At 48.3% G+C, this 20,679-nt stretch overlaps 1 protein-coding gene across 3 annotated transcripts; it reads right to left on the reverse strand.

Moving 5' to 3' along the window:
• Positions 1-18,813, reverse strand: PKLR (pyruvate kinase L/R). Of its 3 annotated transcripts, XM_083418546.1 has the most exons (12): positions 18,458-18,661; positions 18,048-18,148; positions 15,146-15,325; positions 12,906-12,997; positions 11,659-11,790; positions 9,567-9,753; positions 8,037-8,307; positions 6,575-6,725; positions 4,929-5,081; positions 2,962-3,128; positions 1,360-1,541; positions 1-128 (listed from the first exon to the last, which is right to left on the reverse strand). In XM_083418546.1, exons 3-12 carry the CDS (start codon positions 15,297-15,299, stop codon positions 22-24), a joined length of 1,596 nt encoding a protein of 531 aa, XP_083274672.1. In that variant the 5' UTR covers positions 15,300-15,325; positions 18,048-18,148; positions 18,458-18,661; the 3' UTR covers positions 1-21. The 3 variants fall into 3 exon arrangements, with proteins under 3 accessions (XP_083274672.1, XP_083274671.1, XP_083274670.1); XM_083418545.1 differs by lacking the exon at positions 18,048-18,148 and having other exon boundaries at positions 18,458-18,813; XM_083418544.1 differs by lacking the exons at positions 18,048-18,148; positions 18,458-18,661 and adding an exon at positions 15,546-15,652.
• Between the last annotated feature and the right edge of the window lie 1,866 nt (positions 18,814-20,679).

The following is a 20,679-nucleotide window of genomic DNA, read 5'->3' on the forward strand; positions in this document are numbered from 1 at the left end:
GGGGGGTGCCTCTCGCTGTGCTTACGGAACTTGCTGCACCCTCATAATGTTGGTATAACCTGCTCCAGGCCGCCAGCCCGTAACCACGATGACCAAGTCCTCGGACCGCAGGAAACCTCGCACCCGGCCTGGGAAGGGAGAGGGGAAGACGGGATCAGGAAAAGGAAGAAGGGGGTAAGGAGAGCCAGAAGTCCTGTTGTGAAACTGTGGGGAAGGCAGTCATCCCCTTCCAGATCACGTGAGTGCTGGATGTTCCTGTGAGACAGAGCTGGGGGTTGTTTTTCAACACAAGGGGTTCCACACTCTAGGGGAGAGGGTGATCTAACAGGGTTGCTGTCTTGGGCTGGCTGGATGCAGAGGAGCTGGGGAACCCCCCCCCCAAGGGAACCCCCAGGGGGAGAAGGCTCAGAGCCTGGGGAGTGTTGCTGGGATGGCGATGACTGGCCAGAGGGAGCAGGCTGGGAGGAGGAAGTGTCCGAAGATGAAGAGGGAACGGGGTTTAGTGAGCAGGAAGATGCAGTGGCAGAGAGCGGTTCAGACTCAGAGGCAGAAGCGGAGGCTGGAGAGGAGGAGGTGGCCAGGCTGCTGAAGAAGCCAGAGAGTCTCCCCCTCCTGCTGTGTGACCAGCTCCTCTTCCCTCCTGGTCTCCCAGAACCAGAAGAGGCATGAAGAGGGTGGAGGAAAGAGAGACAAGACAGTGGAGTCTTAGGCTGCTGGGGAAGGAACCGGGAGAGGGGAAGTCTTAGGGAGCAGTGGGCAAGCAGGGACCTTTGGTCCTCGCAACTGCCTCATTGGGGTAAGATCTATTGGGATGGGTTGCTGTGACCACTAGGCCTGCACTTTTTCTTTGAATAAAGAGTTAACTTCATTGACAACAGGTGTTTCGCTACTGAGCTACTCCTGACTCTGGCTCCTGACAGACTGGAGAAGAATGGAATGGAAAGTGAGTAGGTGGGTTTGCCCATTGCAGGATTCCACAGCACTGTGTGCTTGTGTGTGCATGCCACCCTCTCTCTCTGCCACTGTCATTAGACTGGGGGCTGTATTGAGGCCACAGATTTCCCACTGCTTCCTGAAGGAGCTGTCCTCTCAAACACACCCTTCTTGCATAAGCAAGGAGTGAGTTAGGGCCGCTGCCTTTCGCTGAGGCCCTCGAAGGGGCATGCTTGAGAAGCTACCATTAAACAGGCGCCACATTTCCTGTTGCAGCGTCAAGTTGCAGCGTCAAGTTGCAGCGTCAAGAGGGGCTTGCACCATTTGGATATCTGCCTGCAACAGAGCAGGTAAAAGGCTCCCAGGAGCCCCATCAGGGAGAAGAAAAGATGGCAGATCCTTGGGCAGGATGGACAACAGACTCACCGATCTCAATGCCAAACTGCACTCGGCGATCAACATCGTCCGCCCACACCTCCTGGGTGGCCCCACGCCACAGGACTGGGAAGATACCGCGGCTGAGGTGGGCCTGGCGGGCAACCTGCTCATCGCGGGTCACGGCGATGATGAGGGCTCGGGGACGGTAGCGGGACAGCAGCTGAGCAGACCTGAGTTGAGGAAGGGAGCGGGCGGAAGGGTGAGGAGCAAATCTGGGAGTATACACGGTGCAGACTCCTTATATCTGTCATTACCAACATTCAGGGTTCCTGAGTGGTCTTCACAGTTATGCTTCTACAACCAGCTACCTTTTTCAGCCTGAGGGCCACATTGCCTTCTGGATGACTTTTCAAGGGCCACCTATCATTCGTCGCTTCCTGAAGGTCTAGCGCCGAGGGCCTTCTGGCGGTTCCCTTATGGCGAGAAGTGAGGTTACAGGGAACCAGGCAGAGGGCCTTCTCGGTACAGTCATACCTCGGGTTGAAGTAGCTTTGGGATGAATATTTTTGGGTTTCGCTCCACGGCGACCCGGAAGTAACGGAGCGTGTTACTTCCGGGGTTTTCCGCTCGTGCATGCGCAGACGCTCAAAATGACATCATACACATGTGCAGAAGCAGCAAAACATGACACGCGCAGATGCACAGTCGCGTCTTACGCTTACTTCAGGATGCGAACAGGGCTCCCGTTCGTATCCAGAGGTACCACTGTAGTGGAACATCCTCCCGTCAGATGTCAAAGAGATAAACAACTATACAACTTTGAGAAGACATCTGAAGGCAGCCCTTCTTCAGGAAGCTTTTAATATCTGATGTTTTATTTTTATATTTTTCCGGAAGCCACCCATAGTGTCTGGGACAACCCAGTCAAGATGGGCGGCATATAAATAATAAAATTATTATTATTATTGGGCCAGGGCAGAGGCGAAAGTGGGTGGAACAACAGGTGTAAGCTTTAATCAGAGTGGTTTAACTATCAGTCCCTCTTCACTGCGAACTCTGGAAATTGCAGCTCTGTGAAGGGACTAGGGGACTCAGCCCTCTTCAAGTACCGTTCCCAGAATCCTCTGGGGGAAGCAATGACTATTTAAATTTATGGTGTGAATGTGCCATAAGTCCTAGACAGAGTAGACCCATTTAAATTAATGGATCTATGTTAGCCATGTCTATTAACTTCAATAGGTCTACTCAAAGAAGGAACACCAGGGCTGGATCTACACAGACCTGTTTAACATTATTAGAACGATATTAGATATATCGTTCTGAAACATCACTAGGCAGACTTGTAAAATAAAGCATTTTTTACCTCCATCAAAACACACTTTGCCTAGTGCTAGTTGCTGGTTGCTCTGCAGCGGCCTTGGGTGTCGCATTTTAATAACATAATTATGAATGTTAAAAGCAGAACGTCTTGTGGCCACATGGTTATCAAAGCCATTCCTTAACCCTTCCTTAACGTTAAACACCATGAGTGTAGATCTGCCCCGGGTCTCCATCTCTGCATTAAGGCGATGGGATCCGGGTTGTACAATTGGCTGCTTGACAGACAGGTTGGGGTCCCAGCCACTTCGAGCATCCCACCCTTGACCTCACCTGCCGGATGTCGTGAGGACGATAATGGCAGCTGCGCAGCACTTGAAGGAAGCCTCCACAGCGCCGATGGCTGTCACCTCCGTGGGGTCCTGGCTCAGCGGTGTCAGGCGGCGCAGCTCTTGGAAGAGCTGGTGGTGATACATGGCGGCCTCAGCCTCTCGAGCAATCTGTGCAGGAGGGACATTGGCATTAATGCTGGCCCAATACTGTCTGCTCTGGCAGGCAGCATCTCAAGAGGAAGATATTCCCCATCACTCGCTGCTGGGGATGGAAGGATTTGTCCATTTCAACACTCTTCACTTCGGTTCCCCCCCCCCAATCATACATTTTGCAGAAATTGGCAATTTGTTTATTTTTCACAACCGACATGAAAATTCATCAGCAGACACATTTTGTTGTGCAGTTTTGACTATTGCACTCCTTTTGGCAAGCCATTTCTCCAACCCTAATGCATTCTTGTATGTTATTTTCCTGAGTCTCTCCCCTCTGGTGCACACCTCCCACTAAATCATGCATTTTTGTAAACACTGCCTGGGGGGGGGGGGGGGAGAACAGCATCAAGAAATTCGGAGAAATGTGAATTTTCAAGGATGGCTGTGTATCTGGTTTGCATGTTGTTTCAAAAAGTACAGGTTTAGATGCACACTGTACCAAACTGCTCCCTCGTCCCTATTCACTACCTTTGAAAACTGGAGATGCCAGAAGTTGATCCTGGTACCTTTGGCAGACCAAACACAGAGCAGGTGATCTACCCTTTGAGCTATTGCCCCATAGTGAACGTCGGGTGTCACATAACTTCCTTGCAAGGTTTATGAAAACAAAGAAGGATGAACAGGTTGCTTTTAGCTGCCTTAGGCACATTATTATTGTATTATTATTATTATTATTATTATTATTATTATTACTATTATTTTGCAGATATAACAAAGAAAAAATGAGTTTATCTTAACATTCTGAATCATCCACCAATCCACACATGCACATAACTACATACAGGCAACGGCCGATCGATGTGCATCCGATTGATGTCCAAACATGCACACATACTTCGCGGAAATCTGGAAGTGGCCGGAAAAGGGTGTGGAACGGGATGGAATGGATTTATGCATGCTCCACCATCATGCGTGATGACCCAGAACACAACCCCCGTACATATGCAGTCCATCAGTCCGCACAGATATCCAAACAAGATTGACGATTATAAGACATAAGTTCAAACGTGGAAAGGGAAGCAGTTGATTCAGACCACAGAGAAATGGATGGGGGATGTTTATCCTTCCAAGCTCAAGTGTAAGGGTATCACAGAGCAGGGCCTGGCTGGCTGGCTGGAACCCTGAACTCCACACAATAATAATAATAATAATAATAATAATAATAATAATAATAATAATAATATATTATTTATACCCCGCCCATCTGGCTGGGTCTCTCCAGCCACTCTGGGCGGCTTCCAACAAAACACTAAAATACAATAACCTATTAAACATTAGAAGAAGAAGAAGAAGAGGAGTTTGGATTTGATATCCCGCTTTATCACTACCCGAAGGAGTCTCAAAGCGGCTCACATTCTCCTTTCCCTTCCTCCCCCACAACAAACACTCTGGGAGGTGAGTGGGGCTGAGAGACATCAGAGAAGTGTGACTGGCCCAAGGTCACCCAGCAGCTGCATGTGGAGGAGCGGAGACGCGAACCCGGTTCCCCAGATTACGAGACTACCGCTCTCAACCACTACACCACACTGGCTAAAAGCTTCCCTAAACAGGGCTGCCTTCAGATGGCTTCTAAAAGTTTGTCTTCTAAAAGATGTCTTCTAAAAGTTCTAAATATTTTGTTGCAGATCTTGCTTGCCACAGCCACTAATTCTTAGCAGATTCTGGTATTGTTTATTGTTCTGTCGTGTTCCCACCCAGCCAGCCAACCATATATATATGGGGAGAGGTAATTGAAAGGAAGAACTGAATACATACCGCATGCTGCATCCGCACAGCTTCCACAGGATACGCCCCCTTGGCGGTTTCTCCAGACAGCATGATGCAGTCAGCTCCATCCAAAACCGCATTGGCCACATCGCTGGTCTCTGCCCTCGTGGGGCGGGGCTTCTTGATCATGCTCTCCAACATCTGCCCGGGAGAGAGGAAGGAGACTGTAAGCGTGTCCCTTTTCACAGGTCCCTTCATTATATGTGTTTGTTCTAACATGACCCATTTTATTTCTGTTTTGATTTTTGAAAACGTTGTGCCAACTTTGCATTTATCAGTATTTTTTTAATGAATAAGAACATAAGAAGAGCCAGGCTCCTGGATTAGGCCAATATTTCGTTGTTCAGCATCCTCTCTGTTTTTTACAGTGGTTGGATGAGGCCAGACCCATTGTGAGATAACCAAGCCTCATATAACCAGCATGCTTAAGTCTAATTGATGCATGTAAGGGTTAAGACCATAGAGTAGGCTGTCCCGGCATGCTTAGCAAACTTTGGGAGGAACTAAATAACCAAGCTTTTGTTCCCCTCCAGTCTACCCGAGAAGCTCAGTGTGTAAAGAGGTCTGAGCTGGTTGCTCCAAGCTCAGACCACATGGCTCTCACAAGCCATTCTCAATTTCCTATACCAATAATTTAGGAACTTTAACCACTTTGTAACAGCTAACTTTTAGTGCCTGTGCAACCTATTCTGAAGCACATGAATCTGACCTCTGGAAAGTTTGTAAGTAAACCATTTTTAAAACTTTCCAAGTGTGGGGAATTTAGAAATCACAAGCGCATATTTTAGAGATCCAACAGCCTATATTTCCACACTTTACTTTGCTGCGTATTTTGCAGTTTTAAATCTCTGCTGGGGTTCCCTCACTGAAGAGGACTTGCCCCAAACTTGGATCTTGGCACCCAGGAATTCTCCTTTCTCCCTATTTTTCCCTTGCAATGAATACTAGTCCAGCATCCTGTTCTCACAAAAGCCAACAAGATGTCTTTGGGATTCTCAGAAACTTGAATTCAGAGGCATGCTGCCTCCAACAGTGGAGGTGAGGTAGAAGGACCAAAGATGGCACTGGATCAGGCCAATGGCCCATTGTGGGAAAATGGTTGCTTATGCATAAGCGCATGGGCGGAAGTTTGATACAGGGTTAAGCAAGACGCTGCTTGGAGCATGGACAACGCGTGAACAGTCCATGCTAGTTTAGTGATTGGTCCACGTAACATGGTCTGAGAGTGGCGTGATGATATTGTACTTTCTTTGTTTGCTTCTGATACATCGTTGTATACTTTTGCTGAACACAACAATAAAGGCGGGCAGCAGCTTTTGAGGCTGAGAGATCCCTTCAAAATCCATCTTGGTGTGTGAGATCCTTTCAAGCTAACCTGGTGAGAGACTGTCTCATTCCAAAAGACGAGCAGGCCTCGTCATCCCATCTAGTCCTCATCCCTTTTTTAAAGAATATTGAGAGCCAAAGTGAGAAGTGGTCCACTTTAAACCGCTTTTTTCTAATGGATAGAAAGGATGGTACTGTGTCTGACGGAACTCCCTGTGTGTATGGCTTTGTGAGGCAGCTGATTTGGACATAGAGACCCCATATTCAGAGGCAGTCTACCCCCAGTTCCCCTGCTCTCAGCAGCTCACCTGAGTGGCGCATATCACAGGCTTCCCTGCACGGTTACATCGCCCAATCATCATCTTTTGAGCCAGGAAAACCTTCTCGCTGGGGATCTCAATGCCCAGGTCTCCCCGCGCCACCATGATGCCATCGCTGGCTTCCAGGATCTCATCAAACCTGCCAGGAAGGAGGAGAGGTTGCAATGAGGCCAAATACAAGCAATAGCAGGGGTTAAACAAGGAGGGCTCTCCTGCATGCAGAAATCTAGCTTCTCTCATAGTTGCACCATCAAGTGATATATGTAGCTCCTGAATATTCAGATTCAGACCACTGGGGGGTGTTTTATGCCAGGGTGTTTTATTCCAGGCCCCCCAGATCACCCCCTCCCCATTTAAAAAATATGCTTGCAAGTGCTCAAGGTTTTCTACAAAGTCATGAGGACTAGGAACATGCTCCCTTTTTTGTAAAACGAAAGCTGCTAATTCACAGGATGACAGGTGCGATACCAGATAGCAACCTTTGTGTTGGTTTGATTGATTTGATTTATGGATCTGTAAAGGTAAAGGTAAAGGGACCCCTGACCATTAGGTCCAGTCGTGGCCAACTCTGGGGTTGCGGCACTCATCTCGCTTTAATGGCTGAGGGAACCGGCGTACAGCTTCCGGGTCATGTGGCCAGCATGACTAAGCCGCTTCTGGAGAACCAGAGCAGCGCCTGGAAACACCGTTTACCTTCCTGCCGGAGCAGTACCTATTTATCTACTTGCACTTTGACGTGCTTTTAAACTGCTAGGTTGGCAGGAGCAGGGGCCAAGCAACAGGAGCTCACCCCGTCGTGGGGATTCGAACCGCCAACCTTCTGATCAGCAAGTCCTAGGCTCTGTGGTTTAACCCACAGCGCCACCCACGTCCCATGGATATGTAGAGAGGAATATAAATCTACATCATTATGTTTAAACCCTGAGAATAAGGAATACTTCACCTCTTAACAAAAATGTCCCATGTGATATGTATTTTTAAAGTGAAGATTGATCCAAGAAAGCAGGTTAATCTCCTATTCACCCGACACACCACAGACGGCTTTATTCTGCTAGCCTAAAATACGCTGGAAATTGGCTCAGGGGCAGAAATCTAACCCATGAGACTGTCTATGGCAGGGGTGTGGAGCCCCTTTTGGCCCAAGGGCCACATTCCCTTCCAGGTGTTCTTCTGGGGGCCACATTCCAGTGGTGGGCGGGGCCAGAAGCAAAAGTGGGCGGAGCAACAAATGTTTATTCCCACATCCTTTTCTATTTTCTATCCAGGCAAGCAAGAAAGAGTATCAGAGTTCAAGGGCAATTTTCAGCCAGGCAAAATCACCCAAGGAGGGAACAGAGAAGGGCAAGTGAGGGGTTGTGGCCTGAGGAGAGTCTTAAGGCCCAGATACAGAGGCCTGGAGGGCTGCACCTCCAGTCTACGGGGCCAGGAAAACATAGAAGCTGGAAATTACTTTTTGACTCCCTCGTGGTTTTCGATCTTGCTGATGATCTTGATGTTGCGGCCTTGCTCTCCCAGAACTTTCCGGATGGCAGCCACATCGCTGGCCTTGCGGATGAAGGAGGCGAAAACGATGTCGACGCCCTGCTGCAAGCCGAACTGCAGGTCCTGGATGTCCCGCTGGGAGACCGCCGGCAGGTCCACCTCGGCCCCCGGCAGATTCACCCCCTTGTGGCTGCACAGCATCCCACCATTCTCCACCTCGGCGATGCAGCCGTTGGGGCCTGTGAGACGGGGTCAGACAAAGAAGGCTCATACCAGGACTGAATAAATCACTCAATCTCTGTATCATGATCAATAACCAGTAGTCCAAAAGAAACTCTGTACGAAGACCTACACTGGCTCCCAGTACGTTTCCGAGCACAATAAGTGTTGGTGCTGACCTTTAAAGCCCTAAACGGCCTCGGCCCAGTATACCTAAAGGAGCGTCTCCACCCCATCATCCAGCTTGGACACTGAGGGCCTTCTGGCGGTTCCCTCGCTGCAAGAAGCCAAGTTGCAGGGAACCAGGCAGAGGGCCTTCTCGGTAGTGGCGCCCACCCTGTGGAATACCCTCCCATCAGAAGGCAGCCCTGTTTAGGGAAGATTTTAATGTTTGATGTTTTATTGTGTTTTTAATATCTTGTTGGAAGTCTCCCAGAGCAGCTGCGGAGGCCTGGCAAGATGGATGGGGTATAAGTAATAAATAACAACAACAACAATTACAACAACAACAACTATTATTATTATTATTATTATTACTCGGGCTTGCTGTAAACAGAGGGAGGGGCCTGACACAGAGGGATAAGGAGTTGAGGGGGGAGTTATATGCCAGTCCACTCAACTGCTTCATTTACACAGGAGCAATGCTTAGGAGTCTCTGCGTGTTCTCTGTTCTGCTTGCCTCATAAAGAAACTAACGGTAAGTTAGCTGGTGTTTACTATCTTTCTCTGATCTGTGAATGCCCTGTTCTCCTTGGCGGCATCCTGACACCACTGGCCGCTCCTGGACAGGAGGTGCTAGGCTGAGGCATAAGAAAGATGGAGACCAAAGATATGTAACCACTTGAAAGAAACAATTAGGCCTAGGATTAAAATGGAATTACATTTATAAATAAGAAAATGTACAATAAGGAAAGCTATGTAATAGGATTAGGACTGTGATATGGTCTTTTGAAACACTGATATTGGAAACTGCTACATATAATTACTAAGAAATTTGGATGGAAGAGATTCAAGGAAGTCAAATACTATGTCTATGAAGATGGATGGCACATAATTTTAATTAATTAAGTGGTAATACGTTGTATGTATTTTTTTTTCTCTTTTTCTCCTATTTTTTGTTTGTCTTTATTATTGTTAATCTTTTCTTTTTTATTATGTTTATTTACTGAAAATAATAAATATTATTTGGAAAAGAAAGAAAGATGGAGACCACCCACCTCAGCAGCGAGAGGCGAAAGGGTGGGCTTCCAACCCACGGAAAGGGAAGAAGGGTACGTACGGATTTCCTTGACCAGCAAGGAGATGAGGCCGTCGTCAATGAAGATCCGTCCTCCGACTTGGATGACTTTGGGCAAGTTGACGTAATCCAGCCAGACGGTGTTCTGGTCGCAACACTCCCGGAAAGCTGGGTCTGTCGTAACCGTCACCCGCGATCCTTTCACCAGTTCCACTTCTTGATCCACACCCTGCAAAAGGAGGCCACACAGTGGCCACACCCAGGTGAGCAGTTATTTATTAAGAACAAAAGGAATACCTTTGACCTTTAAAGCCCTATGCGGCCTAGGACCCAAGTACCTACGGGACTGCCTCTCCTGGTATGCCCTGCGGAGGACCTTAAGGTCCACAAATGACAACACTTTGGAGGTCCCAAGTCGCAAGGTGGTTAGATTGGTCTCAACTAGGGCCAGGGCCTTTTCAGCACTGGCCCCAACTTGGTGGAATGCTCTGTCACAAGAGACGAGGGCCCTGCAGGACTTGACATCTTTCCGCAGGGCCTGCAAGAGAGAGCTGTTCCACCTGGCCTTTAGTTTGGACTCAGTCTGACCCTTATGTTTCCCTCCCCTTATGGTTTTGATCTATGGGCTACTATTAAAATGAGGCTGCATTTTAAATTATATTTTAACCTGTATTTTAATTTGGTTTTTTTATTATGTTATTGTAATTTTACTGGTGTTAGCTGCACTGAGCCTGGCTCCAGCCAGGGAGGGCGGGATATAAATAAAAATTTATTATTATTATTATTACTACTACTATTAAACTATTGATTAGGGCTGCAATTTTAAATTTTAGAACCAGCTGCTTTTGCTCTGCTGTTAGGATGCTCCAGGGATTCGGGCAGGGAATACTTCCAGCCCTGTCTGGAGTCATTGGGGATTGAACTTGGAGACTTCTGCATGCAGAGCAGATTGGCAGGGACTGGCTGGATGAGTAGTGGTGCTGCCTGCCCAAGAAGCCCCCCAGGGAGGACACAGAAGAAGAAGATTTAGACCCCCGGCTGTCATGAATGAGCCAGCTCCCAGGGAAAGTTTGCAGCCAGCAAATAGCCAGGAAGAGAGAGGGTTAACTGCAAGACAGGAATGTCAACTGATAGCAGAATGGTGGAAAGTCAGCCGGCAGCTTGCCAGCGCACCAGCGAAGGACAAAATGCAGGAGCTAGAAATGAAAGCTGCTCAGAGAGCAGGAAGGACCATGGAAGTACTGTTTCAGAGAATGAGGAAGGGGTGGGAGCTGACCCCCTTAGTCCAAGGTCTAGGCGTATGGGGGGGGGGTCTTCAAGACAGAATATGTCACAAGAGAAAGTTCGGCTGTTTCTGGTCTCGCTGGAGACACTCTCCTTAGAAGGGACATCTTTGATTTATAGGCGGATGGCTGTGATCGCCGCTCCAGTGAACTCTGTTTTTGCAATAAATCTTAATTAACTATGCCCGTTTGTTATCAAGACTCCCTGACACTGGGTCATGGTGGTGGGACACTGGGGAACAGTCTGGGGAAGGAACAAGCTGGGAGGTGCTAGAAGGAGCAGGTGTTTTGAGAGATTAATGGGGGTCAGGAGGAGGAGGAGGCACTTCCGGGACAGAGCTGGAGGCTGAGAGTCTCATTGTGAGCGCAGACTCAGAGAGAGAGGAGTCAGAGGCTGCCCCTTGTGCCCAGTGGCAGGCAGTCCCAGTCCTGCCGGCTCACCTCCCTCTCTGACACCCCACCTGAGGAGAGTCCTGCACGTTGCTGAGCAACAGGCCAGACAGGAATAACAACAACAACAACAACATATTATTTATACCCTGCCGATCTGGCTAGGCTTCCCCAGCCACTCTGGGCGGCTTCCAACAAAATATTAAAATACAGTAATGCATCAAACATTAAAAGCTTCCCTAAACAGGGCTGCCTTCAGATGTCTTCTAAAAGTCTGGTAGTTGTTGTTCTCTTTGACATCTGGTGGGAGGGCGTTCCACAGGGCGGGTGCCACCACCGAGAAGGCCCTCCGCCTGGTTCCCTGTAACAGCCTAGTCTGCTATAACTAAGACAACCAACTGGCAAACATGTATTTCATGGGGCAACTACCCAAATATTGAACCCCCCATTCCCAATCTTACCCCTTTGACCACACCGGTGCGGATCTCTGGGCCTTTGGTATCCAGGGCAATGGCCACCGGTCGGTAGAAGAGCGGGTTGGAGGCAAAACTCTCCGTTGCTTTCCGGATATTCACAATGGATCCTGCATGGTACTGAAAGAGAACACAGTGGTGGTGGGGAGTCAGTGGATCCTTTCTTCATTCACTGAAGAAGGGGGAATCTGACTTCAGAGTCGTGGCACCCAACCCCTGAGCACAGAGCCCAAGGTGTAGAGACGGATCTGAGTCAGGGCTCAGAGCTGGAGAGGAGGGGGGCCAAGACACACAGATGGGTCAGGCTGGTGAAGAATCGCAGGGGTCTCCCCCTCCTTCTGCCACAAACGTCCCTCTCCCCCAGTATTGCAGAACCAGAAGAGGCATGAAAAGGGTGGAGGACAGTTTGGCTTTGCACAGACACAGTCTTCGATTGTTTGGGGAAAACTCTGTAGAGGAGGGGGCTTAGGCAGCTGTGGGGAGATGATGACTCTCAGTCTCAGCAACTGCTGTGGGAATGTTCAGGGATGCAGGAGAGGATATCTTGTCTGATTATATCCTTATCCAACTTGTTCCACAACAAGTTCCACAATTTCAGCAGAGTAACATTCCCTTCTTTTAAACTTGCAACTGATGTGTTTTGCTCAGGCTCGCTAAAGCCTCTATAATAACTGTTCTGGTATTTCCCCCTTATTCCCTCATAAAAGATAAGACACAACAGAGTCTTCTATAAAGGTATTAAAAAAAAGAGTTTACTCACATTCAGTTCACAATCAGATCCCAGAAGGCAGACTTAGCTTAATGTAGTAACATACTCTTGGAATCTATCTCATAAGAAGACAGTCCCTTTGTCCTCTCTTGGTTGGAAGCCAAGAGGGCATCTTCACATCCTACAACTGCTTCATGGGGGCAAGACCTGTCAGGGATGAGTTGCTGTGCTCATTAGGCTTGACACTCCTGTGCAGATCCCGTTTTTGCTAATAAAGAGTTAACTCCAACTAGCTTGGTGTGATTTACTGCTGGCTCGCTCCTGTCAAGGAGGGAGTCTGGAGGCCGAGGCCTAAAACGCCTCAGTCCATATGCTAGATTTGTTGGTGCAAGTGGCTCAACTCGGAGCTGTCCATTGGTCCAGGAACCTTCAGCTTTCCCTGTGGGATCCAGCATCGGACCAGGACATGACACCCCACCCTCTTGGGGAAGGAAATGGCTTACTCTTCTCCCCACCCACTCGATACCTCGTGTGAGCCGTGCGAAAAGTTCAGCCGTGCAATGTTCATTCCAGCCTTGATCATCTCACGGAGCATTTCCACCGAGCGGGAAGCAGGGCCTGAAAGAGGAGACAGGGAGCATTGGGTCACTGGGACAGTATTGACACATCCTCCCTCAGCTCTTGCACCCAAGCTAAAGTAAAGATAAAGGGACCCCTGACCATTAGGTCCAGTCGTGACCGACTGGGGTTGCAGTGCTTATCTCGTTTTATTGGCCGGTGGAGCCGGCGTGCAGCTTCCAGGTCATGTGGCCAGCATGACTAAGCCGCTTCTGGCAAACCAGAGCAGCGCACAGAAACGCCGTTTACCTTCCCACCAGTGCAGTACCTATTTATCTACTTGCACTTTGACGTGCTTTCAAACTGCTAGGTGGGCAGGAGCTGGGACCGAACAACGGGAGCTCACCCCACCGTGGGGATTCGAACCGCCAACCTTCTGATCGGCAAGTCCTAGGCTCTGTGGTTTAACCCACAGCGCCACCCACCTCCCTAGCCAGTGGCTACGTTCTGTCAAATGACCCAACTCAGTCTTTAACAGGAATCGTTCATTTTCTCCAAATGCCCCAGGGGAAGTGAGGGTGCTAAGTGTGCACATAAGTACATAGGGACCACCTTTCTGGCTGAATATCCTGTTTCCAACAGAGGGCAGCCAGATACTGCCAGGAAGCTCACAAGCAAGCCATGAACCCTGTTTCCCTTTCTCCAATAATTGGCATTCTCTGATTCGCTGCCTCTAGCTCTGGACTTTCCATTTTGCTGTTCTGGTTAGCATTCCTCTTCTGCCTCCTCTTCTATCATCAATTGATCCGATTTTTCGCTTAGAGCACCGCCCCATTTTGTGGCAGTAACTTCCAGGAGTTAGGGGTGTGTTGAGTGCGGAGGTATTTATTTTTGATCGCAAGGAATCTTGCCCCCCTCCCCTTAAATGAAAAACGTAAGAGCATAACATAAGAAAATAAGAGCCTGTTGGAAGAGGCCAGAGAGACATCTCGCCCAGCATCCTGATCTCACAGTGGCCAACCAGATGCTTGTGGGAAACCTGCAAGCAGGATTCGAACACAAGGCCACTCCCCCCTCCTGCAGTGTCCAGCAAGTAGTATTTAGAAGCATTAGAAGGCAGAGCATAGGCATCATGGCTAGCAGCCATTGCTATCTATCTATCATCTATCTATCTATCTATCTATCTATCTATCTATGTATCTATCTATCTATCTATCTATCTATCATGTATCATCTATCTATCTGCCTATCATCTATCTACAGTACAGTGGTACCTTGGGTTACATGCACTTCAGGTTACATACGCTTCGGGTTACAGACTCCACTAACCCAGAAATAGTACCTCGGGTTAAGAACTTTGCTTCAGGATGAGAACAGAAATCGTGTTCCGGCGGTGCGGCAGCAGCAGAAGGCCCCATTAGCTAAAGTGGTGCTTCAGGTTAAGAACAGTTTTAGGTTAAGAACAGACCTCCGGAACTAATTAAGTACTTAACCCAAGGTACCACTGTATCTACCTATCATCTATATATCTGTCTGTCTGTCTATCATCTATCTATCTATCATCTATCTATCATTATCTATCTATATCTATCTATATCTATCATCTATCTATCTATCTATATCTATCATCTATCTATCTATCTATCTATCTATTCTGCATCAAAATAACACACATTTCGCAACAATAAACAATCAGCTTTAAACTCTGATAAATTCAACACACACACACCTATTTCTCATCCCTCCAGCATAATTTATCCTACCGTTTCCTATTTTGCAAAAGTGTTTTTAAATTTGTTAATCCCTGGGAGGGATGATTCCTTAAGCAGCAGACCAAACCTGACGCTAAATACAGTAGAGCTTCTGTTTTCGATCGTCTCAGAATTGAACATTTTAGCTCTTGAATGCTGAAAACCCAGAAATAACTGCTTCAGTATTCAAATGATTTTTTGAAGCCGAACATGCCACGTGGCTTCTGTTTGGCGTTTCCCTATTGTATTGAGGCTTCCGTGCTGAGTTTACGGATTGCGTTCGAAAACCAAGATTCCACTGTACTATAGAAATTTTATTGAGCTTGTAAGATTTCAATGGGCCTGGGCCATGTGCACCCAATCCTATATTCCCAATTCGCTAGAATTCACTAGATTCCCTGCAGCGCTTCTGCAGGGCGGGCGAGAAAAGCACGTCAGCTAAGGAGCGGTGCCATACCAATGGTGCAGACGATTCCTGTGCTGCGGGCGGCGATGGGCTCCGAGTCGATGTCCAGCAGGCAGAGGTGTTCCAGGAAGGTGTCCGCCATGGACGCCGGCAGCTGGTGCTTCTGGAAGAAAGCAGTGCCCAGCTCCTGGGTGAGGCTGGCCATGTCGTCCGGGAGAATCGAGATGCTACCTGCGTACAGGGGGTGGGGGAAGGAAGAAACACTCCTGAATGCAAGCTCTGAGCAGGAAGACAGACGGACGTGTCACGGCAGCGCTTGCAGATCACGGCGCAGCCTCATGGTCAGAGCATGATGCGCTCTCCACACCCACCTCCGTTCCATCTGCTGGAGAGGCCCGGCCAGCAGCCCCTTCTACCCGTCCCTTCCTCCCCAGGCCTAGCCCAGACGCACCCTCCATCTTCGCACGCCTCCCTCTCAAAGCTTCCCTGCTTCACTCCAGGCCCAGATAGACTCTACCCCGACCGCCAGGCCTCCCCTCACCCAGCCACCCCACCCCTCTCCCTGGTTAAAGAGTTACCAGCTCGGTTCTAAGTCCATAATATCCGCTCGGTGGTTGGTGTACAAAGCCAGCAATTGCTCCCCATTATTAATAGCTATCAGGGACGCTGGTGGCGCTGTGGGTTAAACCACAGAGCCTAGGGCTTGCCGATCAGAAGGTCGGCAGTTCGAATCCCCACGACAGGGTGAGCTCCCGTTGCTCGGTCCCTGCTCCTGCCCACCTAGCAGTTCAAAAGCACATCAAAGTGCAAGTAGATAAATAGGTACCGCAAACCATTTCAAATCTAATACAGTAGTACCTCAGGGTAAGTACTTAATTCGTTCCGGAGGTCCGTTCTTAACCTGAAACTGTTCTTAACCTGAAGCACCACTTTAGCTAATGGGGATTCCTGCTGCTGCTGCGCCGCCGGAGCACGATTTCTGTTCTCATCCTGAAGCAAAGTTACCCAAAGAATAGTACCCAAGGTACTATTCTGGGTTAGCGGAGCCTGTAAACTGAAGCGTATGTAACCTGAAGCGTATGTAACCTGAGGTACCGCTGTACTGGCTTAATGAAAGGGAAGGCCCATAGCTTGGTGGTAGAGCCTTTGCCTGGTGTTCAGAAAGTTCCAGGTTCAATCTCCAGCCTCTCCAGGTAGGGTTGGAGGAGATTCTCTGCCTGAAACCCTGGAGAGCTGCTGCCAGTCAGTGCAGGCAGCTCTGAGCTAGATGGACCTATCCTTTGACTCAGCTTCCTATGTTCCGTCATGCTTTCAACGCTGCTTAGTGCTCTTGCGCAGTAAACTCACCCTTCTCAGACTTTTTGCGAGTGGTGAAAAATAACAGCATACACAAATACCGTCGTACCTCGGAAGTCAAACGGAATATGTTCCGGAAGTCTGTTCGACTTCCGAAACGTTCAGAAACCAAAGCGCGGCTTCTGATTAGCCGCGGAAGCCCCGTCAGACGTTCAGAAACCAGAAGGCTCACTTCCAATTTTGGATTGTTTGGGAGCAGGAATGTTCAACTCCCAAGGCGTTCGGGAGCCAAAGTACGACTGTACTGACATTGCCCCACACGGCGCCGGGAAATAAATAAATAAATAAATATCGGATTCTTTCAGAAAGTGCAAAATATGCAGATTTGCCTTACGGTGCAAATCAAATTCCCCGCCCGCAGCTAGTCATGAAGGGGTGTGCTATTTCTCTTCACATCGCTGCCTTTTTTCACCACCAGGGAGGGAGAGAAATATTTGTGGGATTTTGCAGCTACCTTCGCCGGCCTTGGGTTCTAGGGGGTTGCATTTTAGACCCGTGTACGTTGTGTGAAAGGGGAGCCACTACAGTGGTACCTCGGGTTACAGACGCTTCAGGTTACAGACTCCGCTAGCCCAGAAATAGTACCTCGGGTTAAGAACTTTGCTTCAGGATAAGAACAAAAATTGTGCTCCAGCGGTGCGGCAGCAGCAAGAGGCCCCATTAGCTAAAGTGGTGCTTCAGGTTAAGAACAGTTTCAGGTTAAGAACGGACCTCCAGAGCGAATTAAGCTCTTAACCTGAGGTACCACTGCATTTGCTCCCCGATGACTCAAGCACAAAATATCCCAGGCCCAGCCCTGAGCTGCTGTTGCCTAAAGGCCTAAGCTGCCTTCTACAGATACAGATTGGACCTGGCATCTTCAAATATCTTTGGCTGTCGCAGGGAAGAGGGAGCAAGCTTGTTCTCCCCTGCTCCTCTGGAGGTCAGGACTCGAACCAACGGCTTCAAGTTACAAGAAAGGAGATTCTGACTACGCAATAAGGGGAAAACCTTTATGACAGTCAGAGCTGTTTGATCATGGAAAAGGCCTCCCTCGGGAGGTTGTGGAATCTCCTTCCTCGGAGGTTGCTAAAGCAGCGGTTAGACGGCCATCTGTCCTGGATCTGTCCTGGATTCCTGCATTGCAAGCAGTTGGACTCCATGATTCCTGAGGTCCCTTCCAAATTTTACGATTCTATACATGCTAAGCATGTGCTCCCCCGCACTGAGTTATGGTCCTTCCTGCCCTTGTGATTCTGGATTAAACAGGAACCCGGGAAGCCACGTTAGACAGAGTCAGTTGGTCTATCTAGCTCAGAACAAGCTACATTGATGGGCAGCAGCTGTCCAGAGTTTCAGGCAGGGAAGAAGAAGAGTTTGGATTTGATATCCCGCTTTATCACTACCCTAAGGAGTCTCAAAGCGGCTAACATTCTCCTTTCCCTTCCTCCCCCACAACAAACACTCTGTGAGGTGAGTGGGGCTGAGAGACTTCAGAGAAGTGTGACTAGCCCAAGGTCACCCAGCAGCTGCAGGTGGAGGAGCGGGGAAGCGAACCCAGTTCACCAGATTACGAGACTACCGTTCTTAACCACTACACCACACTGCCAAGCCATACCTGGCGACGATGGAGATCTTTATGCAAAGCAGATGCTTTACCCCAAAACTTTTTCAGCAGGGGGCTGTTCCACTGTCCCTCAGACCTTGTGGAGGGCCGGACTATATTTTGGAAAAAAATAATGAACAAATTCCTATGCCCCACAAATAACCCAGAGATGCATTTTAAACAAAAGCACACATTCTACTAATGTAAGAACATGTTGATTCCCGGACCGTCCGTGGGCCGGATTTAGAAGGCAATTGGGCCAGATCCTGCCCCTGGGCCTTAGTTTGCCTACCCATGCTCTCCCCCCATTGAGCTCCCCAAAAGTAGACTAGGCCTGGGGCAACCTCCTCTGGAGATAAGAGCATCTCCTGCACATTCTCTGCCTCTGGACAGGGTGGGCAAGAGCGAAGTTGTATACCCACCCTCCTTGCCGTTTCCTCCTTCAGCTTTTTTTCTGGCCTCTGCTCGCAGCTGCAGGGAGAACGAGGAAGAGAGGCTGTTTGGCTTGCGACGGCTTTAGGCCAGCCCCTTCAAAGTGGGGAGGCCTTCAGCCCGGCAGCAAAACCGGCAGCCACACCCTGCTGGAGAGTGTGCCAAACAACCAGGCCTCACATCCTTCCTGAAAGGCTGCTTTTTTCCCCCCTAGCCCCAGGGCTAGATCTCAAGATTCCCGGCTGCCCCACAACAGCAGCAGCAGTTGCAACAGTTTCTCCTGTGTTTGCAACCGGCACGCCTCTGAATTTTGCAGCGGCTTTCTCTTGCAGAGTAGTGTGTACAATAACACACGGGGGTAAGGAAATCTGGGCATATGTAAGTGAAAATAGAAGGGTATTACATTAGTATAGTATTACATTAGAGGAAACGGCTTTGCAAAAAAAAGCATGTTAGGGAAATTTGCGTTAAAGCTACAAAGATGAATTTTGCACTAAATTGTCGATTGACTTTCGCGAAGATTCTTTGTCTTAAAGAAGAATATTGCAGAATGACCTGGAAATGTGGAGACCCGAACCTGAGGCTGGAAAAGTGATAAAATGAGAGGAACTGGAACTACAGCTCCCAGAATCCTTTGGGGGAAAGTCATGACAGTTTGAAGTGGCATCGTAATGCTTAAAAGGCATAGTATGAATGCAGTCTAAATGGCTCGAGTAGATTCATCTTCACCACAGCTTATTATGGGAAAGCTGCAGAGAACCAGCAAGTACAGTAGGAAGGGAAAAGGCACACACACACAGCACTCTATATGACTGAGTTGGTATCTTCTTGGCTCATAAATTCCCCTCCTGTCCCTAATTTCCTCTATCACATGGGTAGGCAAACTAAGGCCCGGGGGCAGGATCCGGCCCAGTCGCCTTCTAAATCCAGCCCACGGATGGTCCAGGAACCAGCGTGTTTTTACATGAGTAGAATGTGTCCTTTTATTTAAAATGCATCTCTGGGTTATTTGTGGGGCATAGGAATTCATTCATTTCCCCCACCCCCTTCAAAATATAGTCTGGCCCCCCACAATGTCTGAGGGACAGTGGACCGGCCCCCTGCTAAAAAGCTTGCTGACCCCTGTTCTATCAGGTACAAAACACTGGCACCAGCTTGGGATTATGGGTGCCCAGTGGCGCATGTAACGTGATGTCACATGACATCGCACACCCTGTGAGGCCTCACACATGACCTTCGCGCTCCCAGAAGTTGTGTCTGAGGCTCTGCAGGGTGGGTGCTGGGCACCCACACCAAGAAAAAATTGTGGGTGCCCGGGACCCAGGAGTTGGTGCCAGGGGGTGCAAATATGTTAAATAACCACAGCTTCCCCCAAAGAATCCTGGGAGTTGTGGTTTGTTAAGGGTGCTGAGATCCCGTTCCCCTCGCTGAGCCCATAGTTCCCTGGGAAGAGGTTTTAATTGTTAAAGCACTTTGGGAACTGTAGTTCAGAGAGGGGACTAAGGGCATCCCAGCAATTCTCAGCATCCTTAACAAACTACAGTTCTCGTAATACTTTTTTGGGAGGAGCCATGACTACTTAAAATGGTATCATTATTTTTTTTATATAAAATATTTATTAAGCTTTTCAGAACATTACAAAAACAAAAAAGAAAAGATAGAAAAAAACAAAAATAAAAGACAATTAAAAACAATTCAATCTTTCATAACTTAACTTGCATTTACTTGTTTCCCGGACCTCCTCTCACCTCCCTTTTTTGTATTCCAGTTCAATTTATTTATTCAGCAAATCCTTTCCCTCTTTACATTTATCCTTATCTTTGATCTTAATATATTGTAACTTTGAATTTTCACCTATTAACAATCCGTTTTTACATATTCCTTCATAACATTATTACTAAAAACCACTTAACCTCAATCCAACATCATTCTAACATTCATTAGTTTTGCAATATTTCTGTAAGTAGTCTTTAAACTTCTTCCAATCTTCTTCCACCCTTAAAGTGGTATCATAGGGCTTTAAATGTATGGTGCGAATTAGGCCTCAGGAAGCCTTAAATTAATTCCATCAGCGAACTGCTGCTCCCTCTTGTGGCTGAAGCCTAAAGAGATTTATTTCTTCCTCTCACCCCACCAAAACCATTTCTAGTCTACAGCTGGAGACCCCTCCCATGCCTCCACCTTATTAGCTGAGCGCAAGGAGGTGTGGAAG

The sequence above is a fragment of the Podarcis tiliguerta genome, assembly GCF_965153285.1.
Source record: "Podarcis tiliguerta genome assembly, chromosome: 16".
Lineage (NCBI taxonomy): Eukaryota > Metazoa > Chordata > Lepidosauria > Squamata > Lacertidae > Podarcis > Podarcis tiliguerta.